The following is a 22,126-nucleotide window of genomic DNA, read 5'->3' as shown; positions in this document are numbered from 1 at the left end:
AAATACTCAGAATAATTTGACAGTACTTTTTCACCTACTTTTTTAGTAGTTTAGCAATTGCAGGGTGGTACAAAGTTGCTTTAAACAGAAAATGAAAAATTATCTCCTAGGAGAAAACTCAGGAGAAAAAGTTAATTGCATATGGGCCATGGTGTGAACATATCACCTAGGAGAAAACTCAGGAGAAAACATGAATTGCATATGGGCCTAAACTTGCTGTCACTAGGGACTGTCAACAAGATGCAAATAAATCTCAGTTGATACAAACTTATGCATTTTATGCAAATGTATGCAGTTTAAAAATGGACCAATCGAATTTCAACTTGGCGGGAATGGATTGGTCCATTTTCATTCTGCATAAATTTGCATAAAAGCTGAAATAGTTCTGCACCAGCTCAGAATCATCTGCATCTCATTGGCAATTTCTAGCTATCTCTTATGCTGGGTATATATGATGCAACTTCCACTCCGATCACCCATCGATCTGAGGGGAAATTGTTCCCAGCATTTTGTACACTAGAAAAAAAAAACGCAAGAATCTCTTTGTTCCTGTGTAAAATACAAACCATTTTAGAGCTTAAAGGGACACTTAAGTCAAACAAAAAAAATGAGTTTTACTCACCTGGGGCTTCCAATAGCCCGCTGCAGCTGTCCGGTGCCCTCGCCATCTCCCTCCGATCCTCCTGGCCCCGCCGGCAGCCACTTCCTGTTTCGGTGACAGGAGCTGACAGGCTGGGGACACGAGCGATTCTTCGCGTTCCTGGCCACAATAGCGCCCTCTATGCTGCTATAGCATATATCATATACCATATAGCAGCATAGAGGGTGCTAATGTGTCTGGGAACGCGAAGAATCACTCTCGTCCCCAGCCTGTCAGCTCCTGTCACCGAAACAGGAAGTGGCTGCTGGCGGGGCCAGGAGGATCGGAGGGAGACGGTGAGGGCACCGGACAGCTGCAGGGGGCTATTGGAAGCCCTAGGTGAGTAAAACTCATTTTTTTTGTTTGACTTAAGTGTCCCTTTAAGGTCCATGTGCAATTCAGTTTTCACCTGAGTTTTCTCCTAGGTGATCATTATCCATCTTCGATTTAAAATAACTTTCCAGCAATTTTTAACTAACTAAGTACCAAAACATAGTTGAAAAAGTAATATCAAAATTATTCGGAGTCTTTTCTTGCTTCCTGGTGGCATAAAAGGCATTTTATTGACAAGTTTAAAAATATCGCCTAGGTGAAAACTCAGGAGAAAAAGTTAATTGCATATGGGCCTTAAGGTGCGTACACACATGCGACTATAGTCGTTTGTAACGATCGTTCCCCGATCTTTACCAATGACGATCGTTACAAAAAACGAACCACCGACTATTAAGGCAAACGATGAACGAGCCAAATCGCTACAAAAGAAAGTTCTGTCTCGGCGGATTTTAACCAACGACGATCGTTTGCAAAAGTAGTACATCGTTGGAAACGGTCGTTCGTACTAGGCTTGACATACGCATTTCACAATTTCTCTGTGAAACTTCTAATTTGTATGCGCAGGCGCAATAGTTGCTTTACGTGATGTAACGTTAGTTCTAACGATCAGATCGTTACACACCTTTTAAAACTAACTTTACTTAGGTCGTTCTTTCATCAATTAAAAGTTCGTTCGTCGTTCTCAACGAACGATCGTTGTCGCATGTGTGTACGTAGCATCAGACTTATAAAGGCTACTGAGCTGCCTCAGGGCCCGGACACATGGTAGCTGTTGCTTTTAATGACACTAGGAACAGTTTTGTTGCTGTTTACCTCAGAAAAGTCACTGGTTTCTACTGAAACTGTAGACTCCATTTGTGCAAAGATGAACAAAATGGCTGCCAAAATGTGCTTTTATCTCAGTTTTCAATGCACTCAATAGAATAAAAGCCTGTTAATGTCTTTAATTTTGTAAAAGTAACGAAAGTTTTATTGCTGAAAGTGCAGAAATGGATGTGGCTACAGCTTTAGCTAGCAATTGACCTAAGTAGGCTGTCTATCACTAGAGACTGTGTCATCAAAACAGGACGCCAATGAATCTCAGATGCTAGTGATTTAGGCGAAGATCATGAGGGATGTTAGCAGCTGCTGCTCTTATCATGGCTTCTGTTACCTCATGCAGACAAACAACAGAATCTCCTTGTTCCGCCGGCAGTCTCTGAGGGTGGGCAACATAATGATCTCTCACCTAAAAGCCTGTGCAGGCATTAGATTACTGTCACCCGAACTCATCATGTATGATTGGATCAGGTGACAGACTGTCTTTCCAGGTATTCCCCATCCTGTGCTGACAACTGATTATGCTGCTGGCTTTCTGCTCTTTCTCCCTCCCCATAGTGCAATGCATACTACTAAATAAAATGCCATTATCTATAGAAGGCTCACTGGGGGAACATTACATTGGCACACAACTTTTGTATTGCTGTCTATGACCCCAGTGAAATGAAAAGAGTGTGATGGAATATAGTCTCACTTCAGCCAAACACAAACATTTAAAAAAAACCCTGGCAGAAGTTCTGAACTCTCCTCTCCCTGCCCTCTGATAGGTGCTCTGTCATGCACCCTGCCCTCATCCCAGTGGCGGCTCCAGGATTTTTTTTTGGGGGGGGGGGGGGGGTTCTATGCAGGTGCTGGATAATTTCGAGGGGAAGCTAGGTTTTGCCGCCGAAAAATTTTAGGAGGTGTGGTCAAAAAGAGGGGTGTGGACAAAAAGAGGGGCGTGGCCAAAAGCGGGTGTGTGGTAAAGTGCTGGAGTACATTCCAGTGCTATATAAATACATAAATACATAATTATATGGTAGGACATAGGCTCAATCAGAGGCAGCCAGGCAGGCAATGACGCAGCAAAAGTGAACAAAATACCCCCCCCCGCCCGATGCCCGTGCTGAACCGGCTGGGGGACTCACACAATGGGACTGGCTCTCCTCTCCAGACTCCAGTCCTCCTCTCTCTCTCTCCAGGCTCTGACGCGCTCTCTAGTCTCGCTTGTCTCCGCGCTGGCTCCCTCTTTCCTCACGGCTCCGCCCTCACCACGCCAACACCACGCGGCGTGCACAGTTTTATGCTGCCTGGCCGAGTGACGTCACGTCAGCGTGCGCTGCGCACGGAACGTCTGACGTCAGTCGGTCTGTGACGCCGCGGCCGCACACAGCAAGGGAGCCTGGGCACAGCGTGAGTGCCAGACGGGGCTGGGCTAGTGGGCTGGGCAAAAAATGAAAGCGGCAGTGCGGCACCACCATATTGCTGCTACGAAAAAATGTTTTTAAAATCAGCACCTGTTTTTTTAGGGGGTGCTAATAGGGTGCTTGGACAAATTTAGGGGGTGCTTCAGCACCCCAAAGCACCCCCTGGCACCGCCCCTGCCTCATCCCTCCTCCCCCTGCCCTCTGATAGGTGCTCTGTCATGCACCCTGCCCTCATCCCTCCCCCCCTGCCCTCTGATAGGTGTGCTGTCATGAACCCTACCCTCATCCCTCCTCCCCCTGCCCTCTGATAGGTGCTATGGCATGCACCCTGCCCTCATCCCTCCTCCACCTGCCCTCTGATAGGTGCTCCATCATGCACCCTGCCCTCATCCCTCCTTCCCCTGCCTTCTGATAGGAGCTCTGTCATGCACCCAGTCCTAATCCCACCTCCCCCTGCCCTCTGATAGGTGCTCTGTCATGCGCCCTGTCCTCATCCCTCCACCCCCTGCCTTCAAATAGGCGCTCCATCATGTACCCTGCCATCATCCCTCCCTCCCCTCACCCACTAACTGGCGCTCCATCATGCACCCTGCCATCATCCCTCCCTCCCCTCACCCACTAATAGGCGCTCCATCATGCACCCTGCCCTCATCCCTCCTCATACACACGTTAAGAGTCCTGTTGCCTGAAAGGATTGTTTGGGTTTTTTTCAGGTACAGTTTATGAACAATCCCTCATTATAAGATTAGAAGCCGGGCTCTCTGCTGAGCAGAATGTTCTGACCTATGGAGAGGGAGCACCAAGGAAGAGGAGCAGGAGCCGCACCACAACAGCAATAGGCTGAGGATTTTCCAAAACAACCAATTACTGAAGAAAAAGAGCCTGACGCTGGTGGACCCCTGTCGTGTTAACCGAGCAGACTGTCACCAATAATCATTTTGGATGAGAAAAGTCTGCCGTGCATCCGTAGGTTTATCTCGAGTCATGCAATGTGCTCCTGAGCCTGAGCACAAGAGGAAGGCAATGCACTGAAGCAGCATTTTTATTCACATCAAGAAATGGGAACTTTTTAGGTTCTTAGTCGAAAAATACTAACATGATTTGGCAATATTGGCATGTGCTTATGATTCACCTTAAAGGACAACTGACCTGAGAGGGATATGGCGGCAGCCATATTTATTTTCTTTTAAACAATGCACATTGCCTGGCTGTCCTGTTGATCCTCTGCCTCTAATACATTTAGCTGTAGACCCTGAACAAGCATTCAGTTCAGATGTTTGACTTAAAGAGAACCAGAGACGAAGCACCCTCATGGATTTTACCATATATATCAATGGGAACATGACAGTAAACACCTACTCTGCTCTTTGTTTCATCTTTCACTGCTCAGTCTTCTTGTTATCAGCTCTGATAAGAATCCCTGACTGAGCATTCAGTCAAGCTTTGCCCCAAAATGATTATAGCGGAGTCAGTCTTAAGTGATGTCTTTTAAAGCCCAAGCCTGCCCCCATCTGCCTCTGCTTTCCTGCTAAGAGGATACATAGCAGGAAATCAGAGCCAAAAGGGGGCAGGCTTGGGCTTGAAAAGACATCACAGAAGAGTGACTCAGCTATAATCATAAATCATATAAATTATATGGTAAAATACATGAGTGTGCTTCGTCTCTGGTTCTCTTTAAGCTTGCCTGCATTTGCTTCATGCTTGTTTCAGATGTGTGATTCAGACACTACTGATGTATGAAAGATCAGCAGGAGGCCAGGCAACTGAGTATTGATTAAAATGCACCCGCAACAGCGCAAGAGGGGAAATTGGGACACAGAGGCATGTTCCCTGCTCCATGACGTGACTCTGTGTCCCCACCTTCCCCCTGTGCTGCTCTCTGCCCTCCAGCACTGCGCTGTCACGCCCTCAAAACTGGCGACAAGAAGCTTGTCAGCAGCTAAAAGGTGTAAGGGGAAGCCCTTGCAGGAGGAGCACTCCTGCAGAACGCCCACTCTGGAGTTAGAAACGCCCCTTCTCAGCTGTCACTGGCCCTACACTTCCTCCCCTCTGCCCTCTGAGGGGGAGCAGTGGTAATGTATGCTGCCTGATCCGGCTAGCCCCCGGATCAGGTAGTGTGTTTTCTTTTTATGTTATTATACCGCCTCGGGTTCTCTTTACAAATAGATAAATATGGCAGCCTTCATATCCCTCCCACTTCAGGTATCCTTTAAGAGCAGTCTTATGAACAGGTCTGCATTACCCCCATTGAACCACTAGACACAGAGGTGTCTACAGGCGGCACTACTGGTATGTATTGACTTACAGGCCAAGTGGATTTGATACAATATATATAGATATCTGATAAACATGCATGGATGACAAAAAAAATATATATAAGGCTTATCCAACTGACTTTTCTTGGATGCATTGCATAAAGTAACAAAAGCTTGCTTGCGGTTTTACTCAAGGTCGGAGGGTCTCTTTTTAACGTTTGTGTGCTTGTCAATAAAGCGGCAACTGCCTTGGAATTTAGATGAGCAGATGACATTTCTTGCTATGCAAATGACCGAGAGGGAACAATGGCCCAGATCTATCCCTCCCGGCCCGCCAATGAATAGAAATGCAGCCTTCATTTTTAGTCAGCGGTGTGTGATGTAGCCTGGAACGCATTAGTCTGTCCTGGGTTAATTAGCAGATGTAGGCAATGCACTGTACTGTTAAGCCATGCAGGGGGGAGAATGTACAATAACAGCAGCCACTGCTACACTTTATGCATTGCGAGGACAACCAGATCACAACCAAAAAAAAATAAAATAAAAATCACGATGCGGTGTTAAGACGTACAAAAATAAACATACCCATACCATATCTAGTCTATGCCTCTCCAACTCCTGGCAGAAAGAGTTGGCACATCATTATGAAACAGAAATAAATGCAGATTACACAAATAACCATTCAAAAAAAAAAAAAAAATCAAATTACCCCAAAAGCCCCACAACCAAAGCATGGCAAGTAATTCGTAAGCAGGAAGTACATGGTGCAGTAATCATTTAAAAAGGTACTTTGCCACCCTGCTGTAGGGAAATAAGCCCACAAGCAGCAAGTAGCTTACAGATAGTCCCGCCCACACTCCCGGCGGCCATTTTGTACGCTGAGCAAAAGGATCTGTGAGGAAAAAGCCAAGATGGCACAGTATTTGCTTAGCTTAAAAAATGGCTGCCTACAGTATACGCTGGGGGTGGGTGGGGTAAGGGGGAGGGAAATTATAAGAGTAACAATATAATATGTAATATATCTATATATCTATAAATATATAAGGTAGTGATACGAAGTCTACAGACCTGGTGTTTCAGGATGATTGCTTGTTGACGTCTCATTTCCTTCTCCTTAAAAAGAAAAGAATAGTAGCTCTTTTTAATTTAGGGCATACCATCCAAAAGAACATGATACAAAATTATTTTCTTCCATGCTGTTATCAGTGTTCCCAGTAACGTGAATATTGACAATATTGTAATTTTATCAGCATTTCCGCTCCCTTCCCTCTACAGACACATTGCTCTGGAAGCTTTGTTTAGTTATCAAGCTGCTGAGGTGATGGCTGGAGGGGTGAGGTCTCTCTTCCAGTAAAGCCTAACCTATATTTCTTCTCTCCCTACCTCACTGATTTGATAGGTTTTGGAATCTTACGTGTGGACAGACAACACAAAAAATAGCATGTCATTCCCTATGTTAAGCCTAGGCGCACTCTATTGAGCCTTTTCAACATTTGCTGAAGAGGAATGGGCTGATGTCAGGGAGAACAGAACACAACATAGACTGTCCTCTGACATAAACAAGTGTTTAGGTAGGTAAAGGTCGACTGTCTGTTTGGTCTAGTGGTGTGGATGTGTAAGGGAAAAGAGTTGCCAGTGATAAAAGACAGGAGAGCCAGATGAGTGTGGAAAGGGACTTTACGGCTTTTGGCACACAGACAATGCCATGGTCTGTGCAAAGTGAGCATGTCTGTAGAAGGAAGCAGAATTACTAGACAAAGACAAGACACAGAACATTTATATTACGCTTTTCTCCTGGTGGACTCAAAGCACTAGAGCTGCAGCCACTAGGGCGTGCTCTCTAGGCAGTAGCAATGTTAGGGAGTCTGCCTAAAGAACATAGTTTGGTTGAACTAAAACAGACATCCGCCCATAAAGTTCAACCAGAAGAAACGTTTGTGACATTTCTGAAGTTTAGGTTTACGTTAATCAGAGGATATTTGTTTTTATGATTTTTTAAAAATTCCTAGGGACTGAAAATTATTATGAAGGGGATAGTGAGAAAATATGACACAGGATTAAAGCCTTAATTGATTCACCTATATTTAAGATGAGCCTATAGCGCCACTCATGCAACTTTCATATTTAAAGCTGCCAATATGGAGAAACTCCCTTTGGAAAAGTCAGTCATGTGAGTCAGGATTTAGATGTTTTTATTCTGGTAAATACAATAGATATTAACATATATTAATTCATTGTGGACAGCACTGTAGCTTCAGAAAATTCCTTATTTTATTATGAGACATTGCTGTGCTGGCAACAAAGAGTTTAATCTCTAATCAGAAGGAGGAGGTTTGGTGGTGGTGAGTCTACACTCACCACCACCAAACCTCCTCCTTCTGATTAGAGATTAAACTCTTTGTTGCCAGCACAGCAATGTCTCATAATAAAATAAGGAATTTTCTGAAGCTAAGATAATCTCTTCTGTTGTAACCGCATCATGTGGATGGGAAATGGGAATGGTCTGGACAGCTCTGTCCAGTACAATTGCACTATTGCCTCAGCAGGCAATGGGGCTTCAGGATACAGCCATATTATATATATACGACAAGACACAGAACATTTATATTGTGCTTTTTACTTGGCAGACTCAAAGCGCCAGAGCTGCAGCCACTTAAATTGAACATTACGGAGGAACAGTATAATTAGGAAGCCTTGCCCAAATACTCCTTACTGTTTTACGTACTGTTTCTAGTTGGGATTTGAACTTTGGTCAAAGGCTGAAATCCGACATTAAAGTCAAGAGCCTTACAATTATATATGTATGTATGAAAGTATATATATATATATATTAAAAATTTGAGGATCATGTATGTAGCAGAATACCCCCAAAACTCTGCAAGACAAAAATAGGAAGGCTGGGCAGCTGCAGTTCCATTTGTCGCCAGCAGATGGCAAAACAATGCCGCAATAAAACAGCAACTGATTTATTGCTGTAGGTATAGCTACCGTAGAGATCATGCTGTATACTGTATATAAACTGTGTACTATATATACCCTTAATAAACTCCCCTTTCAGAAGCCTAATTATTAAAAAATATATATAATTAGATTATTATTGAATGCTATAAAAGGATCTGTGGTTAGGCGGGACAACTGGAGGGGTATTGTGGGACCTGTAGTTTTGCCATGCAAGAGAACCACATTTTAAGCCACTGATACACTAAATAAAACATATTTACATGGTGTATCAAATGAGTGATATCCTCCCGACTGTAAATTAGTTCCATGAATAGCAACTGTTTTTCTGGCTCAGTTATCAGATTTCAGCAGCAATTCTTCTACAAGTCAAACCAAACACCACCACAGCTAACTCTGCACTGATCAATGGAGTACAAAACTTTTTGACCATTGATCTTCTGCATCTCCTGTCCACAAGTGATAGATACAAAGAACAGCTTTTTCCAATCAACCGTTAACTGGTATTTAAAAACTTTGTTTGATTCAACCATGTGATAAGCTGAAATCATTGACCACTGAATGGACATGTTTACGTGGAGTCAACCCTTGCTGCAGTAAACACTAGCACTAAATCACTATGTTTTTGAAAATACACTAATATTGCCTAAAGTATTGGGTTTCGTCCCTCCCAAAAATCATTGTTTTCAGTTATTCCAATCACTTTCATGGCCACAGGCATATAAAGTCTAGAACCCAGGCAATCAGTCAACTTCTATAAACATTTGTGAAAGAATGGGCTGTTGTCAGGAGCTCCGTGGATTCCAGCGTGGTACTGTGATTGGATGCCACCTGTGCATTTGTGAAATTTCCTCACTACTAAATATTATGCAGCCAAGAGTTAGTGGTATTTTAAGAATGTAGAAGTCATGTAGACGACAGCAAGTTTACCACAAAGTGGTTGACCATGTCATCCCGTACTAAAAGCAGAGCAGAAGTTGCCAACTTCCTGGAGAGTCAATAGTTACAGACCCCCAAACTTTGTATGGTCTTCAGATTAGCCCAAGAACAGTGCATAGAGAACTTCATGGAAAGGGTTTCTGTGACTGGGCTGCTGCATCCAAGCCTTATATCACCTAGTGCCAAGCAAAGCATCAGATGCAGTGGTGTAAAGCAAGCTGCCACTGGACCTCTACAGCAGTGGAGACATTCTCTGGGGTGTCAAATCACGCTTCTCTGTCTGACAATCTGATGAGTGATTCTAGATACCAGGAAAACCGTACTAGTCTAACTGCACTGTGCCAAGTGTGAAGTATGATGGAGGAAGGATTATGATGTGGTGTAGATTATGGTCTTTTAGGTGTTGTGCTTGACGCATTGGTTCTACTGAAAGTAAATCTGAATGCTTCGAGATACAGAGACATTTTGGCCAATTTCTTACTCCTAACTTTGTGGGAATGGATCCTTCCTGTTTCACACACAGCCCTGATCTCAATCAAATAGATACATACACACTTCTAAACTTAATGAAAAAGCTTTCCCAGAAGAGTTAAGAAAAAGCTTTTTCCCAGAAAAAGCTGTTATGTAGCTGCAAATAGTGGGACCACTCCCTATTAAAGGTAACAGGGTGTTATTAAAGTTTTGTGTGCGTAAAGGCAAGCATCCCAATACCTTTGGCAATATTGTGTATATATGAAAAAACAGACAGATAAGTGACAGCGCTCAAGGATGCATCCGAACTGCAAGCCTACAGAGGAAATGCAAAGCCCCTCTGGATCTAAATACATGCCTTCCCCGTGGGGGCACATCACCGCCGTGGGGAAGTGTATTACGTAATAATCTGTGCACATATTATCACTGAAGCTAACACCCCCCTTTGCCTGTAGTGAGTGCTAGGTGTGTAATGCAGTCCAGTGGGGCTCTGCACATCAATGCAGATAAATCATTCAGGTATACAGTGGAGGAAATAATTATTTGACCCCTCACTGATTTTGTAAGTTTGTCCAATGACAAAGAAATGAAAAGTCTCAGAACAGTATCATTTCAATGGTAGGTTTATTTTAACAGTGGCAGATAGCACATCAAAAGGAAAATCGAAAAAATAACCTTAAATAAAACTGATTTGCATTTCATTGAGTGAAATAAGTATTTGAACCCCTACCAACCATTAAGAGTTCTGGCTCCCACAGAGTGGTTAGACACTTCTACTCAATTAGTCACCCTCATTAAGGACACCTGTCTTAACTAGTCACCTGTATAAAAGACACCTGTCCACAGAATCAATCAATCAAGCAGACTCTTGTGTGAAAGCGCTGCCATATTTCCTGCTGTGTAAGTTCATTGTGTATATATGGCCAAGCTTATATATACAGGGTGCGGCATTTATAGCCAGCCAATAGAGTGACAGGTAGATGCCGCCCAGCCCGTCTCTGTCCCTGTATCCTCTCTCTCCCTGCTTTGTGTTTGGTCTCCAGCTTTATTGCCGTCGGCGGTATTCGCTGCTATATTGGTAACATTTTCATACGGCAGTGATTACTGGCGACAGAGTACAAGGAGAGAGTACAGATGCAGGGACGGGCTCGCTGGTATCTGCCTCATGCGCTCCTGGCATGCAACTGGGGCTGAATTTTAATTTTCCACCGTGTAGTACCGTTTTAGGGTGTGATTAGCATGATCTTCAACATTTACATTGTATTGGATGAGTTTATAGTATACTATATACTCTAGTTTTCTAAAGATGTGCTTGTAAAGGCCAACTTGTTTTTGTGAATGTTTAATAAGATGTTTTAGGATGAATATACACATACATGTTGGTATTTAAGTGATGTTCATCCAACAAAATTCACATACAGTTAAACCCTATAGAACTGTGCGACTTCAACCCACCTTTTCCTTTGTTTCAACAAAAGTTATAAACCGTAAAACCACTTTAAATACTGTAAAATCGCTGATTATGAGTGCAGTGACGTTTCACGCACTACTGCAATGTTCTGGAGCCCCAATCAGCAGGCTTCCTTTAACAACCTTCAGGACCCGGCTGTTGCTGTAACTAGGCCACACCTCCCTCCCCCCCATAAGTCATGTGACAGTGCTGCTGATCTGCAATTTTACAGTACTTAGAACTTCCAGGGAGCAGCTGGGAGGGGGTAACCAGCCTTTCCTTGTCAGCACAGAACAACTGACCAAGCTTATCTCCTCCCTGCTCTGCTAAGAGACTATCTATTGCCAGCACAAAGTTTCAACATGATAAGAATTTTCTGTAGCTGCAGTGCTGACCACAAAGAGTTAATCTTTCAGCAGCTGAGGGAGGAGCTAGAGTATAAGAGCTGCTCTCTAGAAAGGAACACCCACTCTGCTGCCAGCTGTATGCTTGCTGGAGGGTCACACGATTGACTTTTCCAAAGGGAATTTTTCTGTAGCAGCTGCATGGTATTTTAATATTATTTTACAGGAGGTATTCTAGGTTTTGAGGATGGGGCGAAGGACTATTCAGCTGCATGGCACACAGGCAGGTGTCTCCAAAAAGAGAAAACACACGGTACTGAGCCGTAAGAGCCAAAATTACCAGGGGAGGTGACACACAGGTTGGGTGCCATCTTTAAAGCATATGAGTTAAAGTACTAGTTAAAGTGGGGACAAAAAAAGACTGAAGCCCATGGTGAGATAAATTAATAAAGTAAAGTAAATTAATTCACATTGTACAAGTGTGCTGCCACTGCTTGCTGTCCTCTGCCCCCCCCCCCCCCCCCCCCGGCATTTCTGCTGGTCTTCATATTCCACTTAAACCTTCGGTTGAATATGAAAAACAAGAAGCTCACCCTAGCGACAGAATGTGAACTGCGGAGGCGCAAGTCCAATTCACAAGAGCACAGAGGCAGCAAGTGCTTGGTCACGAAACTCGTGCCTGCACACTTCACAACGGCTCTGTGCCACTCGAGGGGAAACTTTCGGATGCCGTGGGAGCTGCAGCGGCCTGGAGAGGGGCGGGGGACCTCAAAGACATGAGGAGAAGCAGCAGGACCCTTCTGAAAAATTAATCTAGCCTACCATGGGCTTCATTTCATAGATTTTACCTTGGTTTTGGGGTACTTTAGGTGCAATTTTAGTGACAGGTCCTCTTGTTGTGCAGTTTATCATCCAACTCAGTAGATGCATATCGAGCAAATCTCAGCGCTGAGGTAAATCAAGCCACAAACAGTGATAAAAGTCAGAAAGGACGCTCGTTATCTAAACTAACCTTTATCCGTTTCTCGGCTTCCATTATTTTGGCATTTGCTGCGTCTTCTTTCCTTTTCTTTTTAGCCTGTGCATGCAAAACAGGTCTCAAGGTCATGCAACAACACCAGTGCAATGTGAGCAATGCTATCAGATGCTTGAGAAGAGCCTGCTGCCCTGACTGGGGGGAACAGAACAATACAGGACGCCGCTGACAATGCCGAGGAGCTTCTCCTGCATGCTAATGTTTAGTCGGCTGCCATTTAAATAATGGGCGAGCAACAAAAGGTCAAACAGCCTTTATACTAACACGATGCTACTGGCACATCACTCTCAATCAAATTATAAGCATTGTTAGCTTACAGAAACAGCGTGTTCCTAGGCTAGAATTTGGTCTCTTTATGTCTTTAATAAGCGGTCATCAATCAACCTGGAAAATCTCTACTGTAGTTTCTGAATTCATCCAAAGCGACTGAATATCTGGCTTTGGGTAAGGGAGGTTCTGCATTCTTTTTATTGTGTTTTTTAAAGGGAAACTCCGAATATTTTTTCTCCCACAAAGGTATGCCTGCCATGCTGTACACCTGCTACACAACCACCCTTGTAAATATGTCATTCTCCAGAAGAATAAGAGGTCGGGCTCCCACTCCTTCAACTTCTGCCAGTGCCCAGAATGTGTGATTATGCTCCGAGGCATATTCCCTCCACCAGATCCATAGCAGCACCGGTGACATGATGTCCTCTCCAGGGGCGTAACTACACAGGAGCAGCTCCTGTGACCGCAGGGGGGCCCAGAGCTGTAAGGAGGTCTAAACTAGGAAAGAAAAATGGCATTTATACTGAGCTTTTCATCTGGAGGATGCAAAGCGCCAGAGCTGCAGCCACTAGGGTGCGCTAAGTAGGCCGTACTGCTACTGCTACTACAACACTCCCTCTGATAAAGGGGACCGTCCTTCAGATCAAGTGTTATTGTGGATACACTTGTTATGGATGTGAAGATTACGACGCCCATACTTGTTTTCTGACCCTGCAAGATTGGCCCCCAGGCTGTGAGGGCCCCAAGGGGTATACAAGGGAAAGGGTGTGGGGCCCCGTGATTTATAGTTACGCCCCTGGTCCTCTCCTCAGGGAAGTAGTAGAAAGACTGTCCCTGAGGGCTTACTTATGACTGCCTGGAGCTCCCCCTTAAGATGTGCAGATACAACTGATGCATTTACTGCTGCAAACATAATGACAAGTGTGAATGGGTCATTAAAGACCCTCACTTGGTAACTATGAGCAGTTACAAGAGGTGGGTGGCTATTAGGGATGGTCAAAGAGATGCAAATGTTTCCAAGTTGCTGCAGGATTATCCAAATTCTGTATGTAAACACATGCAGCTTGAAAATGGACCAATCAAACCATGCCACATAAATTTGCATTTAAACTTTGCATAATCCCGCATCTACTTGGAACTATTGGCATCTCTTTGACCATCTCTAATAGTAGCTGTTACTAGGAAACCTTCCTACCTGCAGCAGATTAGTGGTCAGAGTGAGCAGTCTGGATCATAGATTTTACAGCACTTAAAGGGCAACTTGGAGCAAAGGGCTATCATTTTCAGCATAGCCTCCGAGTTAAAGGTATAGAAAATCACATTGGGGGTACAGAGGCCCGTTATTCCAGAACGGGATGGACAATAGACTAAAGCCTTCCTTATAATAAATACATGGAGTAGCCTTTAGCACCCAAACTTCATGTCTAATTAGTATTATCAAAGGACAACTATCATGAAGAATTGTAAAACTGAAAATGCATACATATAATGTACATATCTCCATGAGTAAAATGCATAGGGCTTGATTCAGTAAACGGTGCTAACTCAGTTAGCACGCCTAAAGACTTTGGGCGTGATAACTAGGGTGCTAACTGGGTCAGCACAGTTTACTAAATTTACATCGCGCGCAAAGTCCCCCACTGAAAACTTTGCGTGACCACAGCGCGGTGTGCGCGAAATGTCGCATCGCGGTGCGACGAAAATGGTGCGTTGATGCGCCAATAAGGTCGCATTGCGTGCGACTTTAACATCACATGGTGCGACATTAAGGTCGCACCCAATGCGACCTTATAGGCGCATCGGGTGCACTGTTATTGCGGTGCGCGTGCAAAGTTTTGCGTGCGGGACTGTGCGCGCGATGTGAATTTAGTAAAGGGTGCTAACCCAGTTAGCACCCTAGTTATCACGCCTAAAGTCTTTAGATGTGAATTTATCATGCCTAAACTAACTTTAGGCATGATATAGGGCTTTTCACAGGCGTGCTAACACTTAGCACGGTTTACTGAATCGAGCCCATAGTAAATTACTTTTTTCCTATGTCGCTGTCCCCAGTATGTAGTGAAAATCTGATAGATCTGGCAGGTTTTGGAACAGTCCATCTCCTCATGGGGGAGTCTCTTTATTTACAAAAGTACTTAGTGAACAGCAGTTGTTAAGTCCAGCTTCCCAAATAGTGTGCAGCGGTTAGGGAAACTAGCTGACACCTTTGTATAGATCCCTTCTATATAGTGCTTTTGTAAAGAATAAAGGGAATACTGAGAATCCTAAAAATGAATCACGAGGCGGCACACCACTGGCTGCAAATATGCTTGTATTGAGAAACAGAAGCACTACATGTTACGGAAAATCCTTCATCAGGTGCATATTGGTTATGCACCTGATGAAGGATTTTCCGTAACATGTAGTGCTTCTGTTTCTCAATACAAGCATATTTGCAGCCAGTGGTGTGCCGCCTCATGATTCATTTTGAGCGTTACTAGGAGACCGTGTGAAGCAATCCGGTCGAGGCTCGGCACCGGCAAACTCCAGGATACAAAATACCTGGCACTGCTACCGTGGAATTGCACAGTTTGAATACTGAGAATCCCCCCATGAGGGGATGGACCAGTCCAAAATCGGTCAGATTTTCAGTACCTACTGTAAGTGACAGCAATATAAGAAAAAAAAAATCTATACTGCATTTTATGCTGGGAGAAATGTACATTGTTTATGTATGTATTTTAAATTTTACAATTTTTTGCAAATAGTAGTCCTTTAAACCACAGTCTATGTTGATAGTTTGAGGCATTCTGACTGTAATATACTGTGTTAAAATAAGCATTCATATTTATCATTTTTCTGTAATACTTTTTCAGTGATAAATAACAATAATAACAATAATAAATAACAGCAACACTGAGATACTCCTCCAGACACACATGCAACAAATATCACAGTTTTAGCTTTGCAAATCAAACACACCAACTGCAGCAATACATGCTCCTAAAGTGCAATACTCAGCCTGACATCACAGTGCTCAATGGCGAAAAAACATATTTCGCTACCTCTAAAATTTGTTGGGCGCGGAGTTCTTTTTCCATTCGAATCTGCTCAATTCTTTTTATTTTTTCCTAAAAAAATCAAAATCAAAAAATAAAGCAGTTATATAAAAGACAGTATCAGTTATATGAACATAAGCAATGTAAACTCTTTTCCAGAACTCTAAACTCAAAACTTTAAAAGATTAGACACAGCATGATAACCTTTAGGGAAGAAAAAGTTCTTTATTACAATTCACAGAAATCCTAAAAAAATTGAAGTTTTAACTGGATCAACAGTGTAGGAAGCACAGAAAAGGTTAAGCCTCAGTCTTTTCCTGTACAGGCAGAGCCACAGCACTCTCATTCCCAGCTACTGTTAAGGCTAATTATACTCTGATGTAGCCAAATAAACAGTGGATTTTTACAGCATTAATATGTGGAATGAAAACTTTTCATCGTGTGCTGTGCAAAAGTTCGGGTCTGCTTTAATGGTAAACTAGAGAAAAAGATCAGCCTTGCAGGATCCATAAAGCTACTTTTACAGTATGTTATACAGTAATAAACCTGAGTTACATCAAGGTAATTCCTGTAGGGTCCAGATAACAAAGATTTGACTTTACTTAGAATACATTTTCTCAAATCTTATTCTCCAGCTATAGAGGAAAGTTGTTGCGCTGAATTCCCACAATCTTAAGCCTGGCATATACTACGTGATATATACCAAACGTGAAACCATAGATATTTCACAGACTGATCGATCGGAATGTATTGATTGTCTCACCACCACGCACCACTCAATACTGATGACATGTCAGCAGAAATCTGATTGAATGTTCACCACAACACCACTAGAAATTTCCAAAGGGTTCGCACACTCTTGGATACCAAATCCTGTTTATTCAAAATGCGTGACACACCATTCCAGAAAACCAACGAATCGTTTCGGGGCCCCGCGGGGTCCCCTTTGTCAAGGTAACAGGTAACAGCACAGAATGGTTAACCCGTGTTAACCATTCTGTGCTGTTACCTTGACAAAGGGGACCCCGCGGGGCCCCGAAACGATTCGTTGGTTTTCTGGAATGGTGTGTCACGCATTTTGAATAAACAGGATTTGGTATCCAAGAGTGTGCGAACCCTTTGGAAATTTGTTGTGGACTTTTAACACGGTTCAGCACCTCGACTGTGGTGTGCGATTCCATACTCTGTGCATCTCACAACACCACTAGGTCTCTACTGCTCAACACATACAAAACTGCAGCAACATTGATTGTGTATCACCAGATATATATTCTCGTTGAAATGCAAAAAAAGAACTTGATGATTGGAATTGAGCCCAATTCTGTACTTATGAAAATGTATATTAGCTTTGAGTTAAACTGTTCCTAAAATAAAATCTTCTATAGCTTAACAGCGAAGTTTGCAAACTCCCCAGAAAAAGACATCCAGTTCAGTGTTTTGGGGATGCCTGTTCACCCCTTTCTATATATGCAGCTTTGAAATTGTAACACCTGTGGCTTTCTGGTATAAAAATGTACATGAAAGTCAAGTTTGGGTCCAGCCTACACCTGCAAACATTCCTTAGCTCACCATTAGCCCAGCACTTTGATGGGCAGCATCACTGACCAATTGGATTTCTGGAAAGGCCACACAGGCCCAGGATTAGGGCAGCTGCTGCACAAAGGGGCGGCTGCATATGGAAGTGCAGGCTGCATATTGTAAAGGTAGGTTGCAAAAGAGGAGCACCATGATGGAAGGTGGGAGCTCATGTACACGAAAGAGAGGGGCTGCTGTGCCAGGGTGCTATACATGTAAGAGGAAGCTGCACATGGAATAGGAGGGCTGCTGCTGCACATGAATGGGGGCTACAAGAAATGTGGCCTAGGGGCAGACAAAGCAGGTATCCCCGCATTGTGTGGAGCAGGAGGCAGAAGAGGATTAGAGCAAATGCAACATTCATAAGGAAGATGAGATTTCATTATAGAAGATACCTATTCAAGTCACCGTAGTGTTTTCTGTCTTCATACTTCAATGTAATTGTCCATCTTGTGAATACATTTGTGCGACCTTTTAGGGGGGGGATCAAGGGCAAAATAATTCTGGAAGGAACAGGAGAGGCTGCGAAACTTACCGATACAAATGAACACCATATGTATGGTGTATAGTTTGTTGTTGATACCCTGATTGCTAAAAAAAAAATACAAATGGTCCAAATAATTCCATTATGGCCATTTTATTGTTTACCTTTTTGTCCTTCTAGTCCAAGCTTTTTAGGCTAAGGGCCATATTGCCATTCTTGAGAGTGCTAGGGGATTGACCTAGCGAAATTAAAAACATTGTTTGCTGATTGCCATTTGGTACACTATCGCCTGTGAGATTTTGTCAAATAAAACATTTCCAGGAGAAATAGCCCATATACCGTGTGCAGTTAGCACAGTGACAGCTGCTAATCAGTGGCTGTTACTGCAGCTGGCATTAGGACAGATGCTAATCCGTGGCTGCTACTGCTACAGTGGTGGCTGATAACATACAGGCAAACAAAGGGGGAGGCAGAGAGGTGACACAAGGTGGCCCCTGCATGCAGCTCCACCGCTACAGCCTGTGGTTAGCATGGAATTAACAACTGTAAAGTGCTTTGGGGGCCACCAGAAAAGGCTCCACGAGCCACACTTGCCCCAGGGCTGGACTTTGGACATTCCCATTTTAGACCAATAGTCTTGTACTGCCCTTACTTTTCACCGTAACCTTCTCTACTTCATGTAGGCCTTCACATGCAGTATTCCCCATGAGCAGAACTTTATGGACAGTGCATCCATAGTACTCCATGTACAGTCCTCTGTGTGCAGCAGTTCTCTAATGTGTAGCCCCCATTGGCATCCTTCCCATTGCACAGACAAGACAAAGATAAGAAAACCAATTCCACTTACCCATACGCAGCCCTCCTCTGCCTACCCCACCCCCACCCCTGTGCAGCTTTATGCTATGTCAGAAACCTACACCTGTCTACCATACACCTGGCTATAATATAAGCTACCAAAGTACCTGTTGCTTCATCATCTTCATCTGCTCTTTCTGCTTCCTCTTCTCCTCTGCAGCCATGATTGCTGTAACAGAGCAATGAGATCTTTTAGTGACAGAGCATTGCAGGGTAGACTATAACACAAGACAGGCTCCATGCTCGTACCTTGCTGCTTCTTCGCTTCTTTCGCTGCTCGAACCGCTTCTTGTTTCTGAAGTTTCCGCAAGAGTTTTATCTGTGCAGCTTGTCTGGCGATTTCTGTAACCACAGCAAAATAAAACAATAAATCTTAAATATCACTGACTGTTTGCACAAAAACAGTTACCGTGTTTTATACAATTCCTGATCCAGTTCTGAAACATGCCTGAAGAAGAAACTTAACGTTTTGAAAGCTTGCAAAGAAATCATTAAAGGTATTAGCTAAACAACATTTATTGTCTTCAACTTTTTATTTATATTTCATAGCTGTGTAGGTTCAACATAATAGAATCAAAACTCTCTTTTTCAATTGGAGCTCAAGTAGGTAGAAAAAATGTTTTGTGTTGCCCCTTTCACACTTGGATCAGTCCGTCGCATTGCGTGGTGGTGTGGTAGCCCTGGAAGTGAGGCCTAATTCAATGGTAAGTATTAAAACAAACAGTTCACACGCTGAGTTTGCCTGCAGATATGTCCATTTGAAATAGCCCAGATGGTGGACATTGGCTGCAACTGAAGTTATTATATCTGGTGAGCAGGAATACCATGTGGAGTGGAGTGGGAGTGGGCGGGGGGACGTCTGAACCCGCAGGTTGTGGACCCCTCTATTTGTTGCACTCCTTGGTTATTGGTATAGGTGTATGCCTGTCACTGAAGGGTGATAATTAAATGGTTTAACAGGGTATATTATGTGTGGATTTATGTCTTTTCTAAAGGTGTTTCTCTCATAATGCTCTTTTGGATGAAGATTGAAGGTGGAATAGAGGAGTGAGGAAACAAAAGAACTGCACACCTTGATGTGTGGATGACATGTTGCAGGGCTGCTGAGACAGAATCCAATATCCAGAAGTAGCAGTTTGCACACAGTCTTAGAGAACGACATCTCAAAATGTATTGTCCCATTGTACACACATGCAATACAGATCTGACCAAATGGCCGATGATCATTTCGGGGCCCTTAGGGTCCCCTTTGTCAAGGCATAGAACACATGTGTTTTTTTTCTGTCCTATGTCTTGACAAAGGGGATCATAAGGGCCACGAAACGATCATTGGCCCTTTGGTCAGATCAGTATTGCATGTGTGTACAATGGGACAATACATTTTGAGATTTCGTTCCCTAAGACTGTGTGCGGACTTCTACTTCTGGATATTGGAATTGAGGAGTGAGTGTGACTGTTATACAAATATTTTCAATGGTAAGTATGCCTCACTAATTTGGTCACATAGCGGCTCTACCGGGCGGTGCGATGGGGTGCGATCGTCAACAATCGAACTGCACCAAGTGTAAAAGAAGCCTTAAAGAAATACCTCTGCATAGCTTATGCAAGCCTCCAGGGAACAAGTCCGCTTCTTCATACATATTTTCAGATGTTAGGTGAAATAAAACACTGTATGCAGGTAAATAGTAAACTCAAAGATTACAGTTTTACTGGATACTATTTAGCAGTTTGATGTCAGGTGATCAGCAGGCTGGAGCTAGTGAGCTCATGCAAGTCAATAAGAAGTCCAGCAGGCTGAAGTTCATGAAGTCAAGTTTACCCTCACTGATTTTAAATGCCCCTTAAAGGGATACTGTAGGGGAGGAGGGGGGGGGGGGTCAGGGGAAAATGAATTGAACTTACTGGGCCTTCTAATGGTCCCCCGCAGACATCCTGTGCCCGCGCAGCCACTCACCGATGCTCCGGCCCCGCCTCCGGTTCACTTCTGGAATTTCAGACTTTGAAGTCTGAAAACCCCTGCGCCTGCATTGCTGTGTCCTCGCTCCCGCTGTTGTCACCAGGAGCGTACTGCGCAGGCACAGACTGTACTGGGCCTGCACAGTACGCTCCTGGTGACATCAGCGGGAGCGAAGACACGGGAACACATGCGCAGTGGTTTTCAGACTTCAAAGTCTGAAATTCCAGAAGTGAACCGGAGGCGGGGCCGGAGCATCGGTGAGTGGCAGCACGGGCACAGGATGTCTACGGGGGACCATCAGAAGTCCCAGGTAAGTTCAACTCATTTTCCTCCGACCCCCCCCCCCCCTACAGTATCCCTTTAAAGTGTACCAGATACGTAATTTACTGTATTTATACTTGCCCAGGGCTTCCTCCAGCCCCATGAGGTGCGAGGGCTCCCTCGCCGTCCTCCCTTGCCACTCCGTTCTCTTCTTATTTCCCCCGGTAATCTGGCCAGTCAAGACCAGTCATGCGCTTCTGCAAATGCACAGCCCAGCTGCGCTACCATGCCTGGGAGTCATGTGGTGGTGCCCTGATGATGCTGAGTTACCCAGTGAAACATGTAAGCCTTTCACCACACTTTTCCCAGCCTGTAACACCACCTGCAAACCTAAAAAGGACAAATCTTGCTACTCCCTGGAATTAAGCAGCCAGCAGCTTCATTGTCCTTTAGGAGATCTACACAAGCGTGATCTGCACTTCATCAGAACACCAGTATATTGCATATGCAAGACATTTATACTTTTTACAAGATACTGTGTGTCTGGCCATTTAGACTTGCTGCTCTGTGGCCCAACGAGCCTGCGCGCCATTCAGACCGCATGACTTGCTGTTCTGCGGATGGACTCTGCATGTATGTTGCAATGTGCTTACGCTAACCTGGTTTATAAGTTTGCTCATCAACTCTTGCTTTGCATGGACACTTGTCCATAGGCTGGAAGTACTTTTGATCTGTTCAGTTGGTGCCTTAACACCCCTTGGGTGCTGTGGCAATGGACGTTTCTTCCTTTCTGGCTGCAATTACCAGGCGCTGCACACGTATTTGTCTTCGTAGGTGGCTATTCAGACTGGATCTAATTTTTCCTTTTCTTCTTTGATGTTTCATTAGAATGTATTTTTCTACATGTATAACCTATGTGTCGTTAGCACTTTTTTGCTGCCCCCACCTCCCCATTTTTCCCTTCCCTCTGTTTCCAATCACGATTATTGTGAGCAGGCACAAATTTGTGCATTCAATTTAGCCTAATGGGTAATT

At 43.9% G+C, this 22,126-nt stretch overlaps 1 protein-coding gene across 21 annotated transcripts in view; it reads right to left on the bottom strand.

The window, feature by feature from the left end:
* Positions 1 to 22,126, bottom strand: part of BAZ2B (bromodomain adjacent to zinc finger domain 2B) — a 240,185-nt gene that overhangs the window by 43,059 nt on the left and 175,000 nt on the right. For 15 of the 21 annotated variants that reach the window (XM_068245688.1, XM_068245677.1, XM_068245686.1 and 12 more), the window contains 6 exons: positions 19,123 to 19,215; positions 18,981 to 19,042; positions 15,966 to 16,031; positions 12,628 to 12,693; positions 6,522 to 6,566; positions 6,045 to 6,071 (listed from right to left, as the gene is read on the bottom strand). In XM_068245688.1, coding sequence (XP_068101789.1) covers positions 6,045 to 6,071; positions 6,522 to 6,566; positions 12,628 to 12,693; positions 15,966 to 16,031; positions 18,981 to 19,042; positions 19,123 to 19,215 — 359 coding nt within the window. The remainder of the gene's footprint in view (positions 1 to 6,044; positions 6,072 to 6,521; positions 6,567 to 12,627; positions 12,694 to 15,965; positions 16,032 to 18,980; positions 19,043 to 19,122; positions 19,216 to 22,126) is intronic. The other 6 variants (XM_068245680.1, XM_068245690.1, XM_068245694.1 and 3 more) reach the window with 3 other exon arrangements.

The sequence above is a fragment of the Hyperolius riggenbachi genome, chromosome 7, assembly GCF_040937935.1.
Source record: "Hyperolius riggenbachi isolate aHypRig1 chromosome 7, aHypRig1.pri, whole genome shotgun sequence".
Classification (NCBI taxonomy): domain Eukaryota; kingdom Metazoa; phylum Chordata; class Amphibia; order Anura; family Hyperoliidae; genus Hyperolius; species Hyperolius riggenbachi.
Note: the sequence above shows the minus strand (reverse complement) of the source record. Positions and strands in the feature narration are given on the sequence as shown.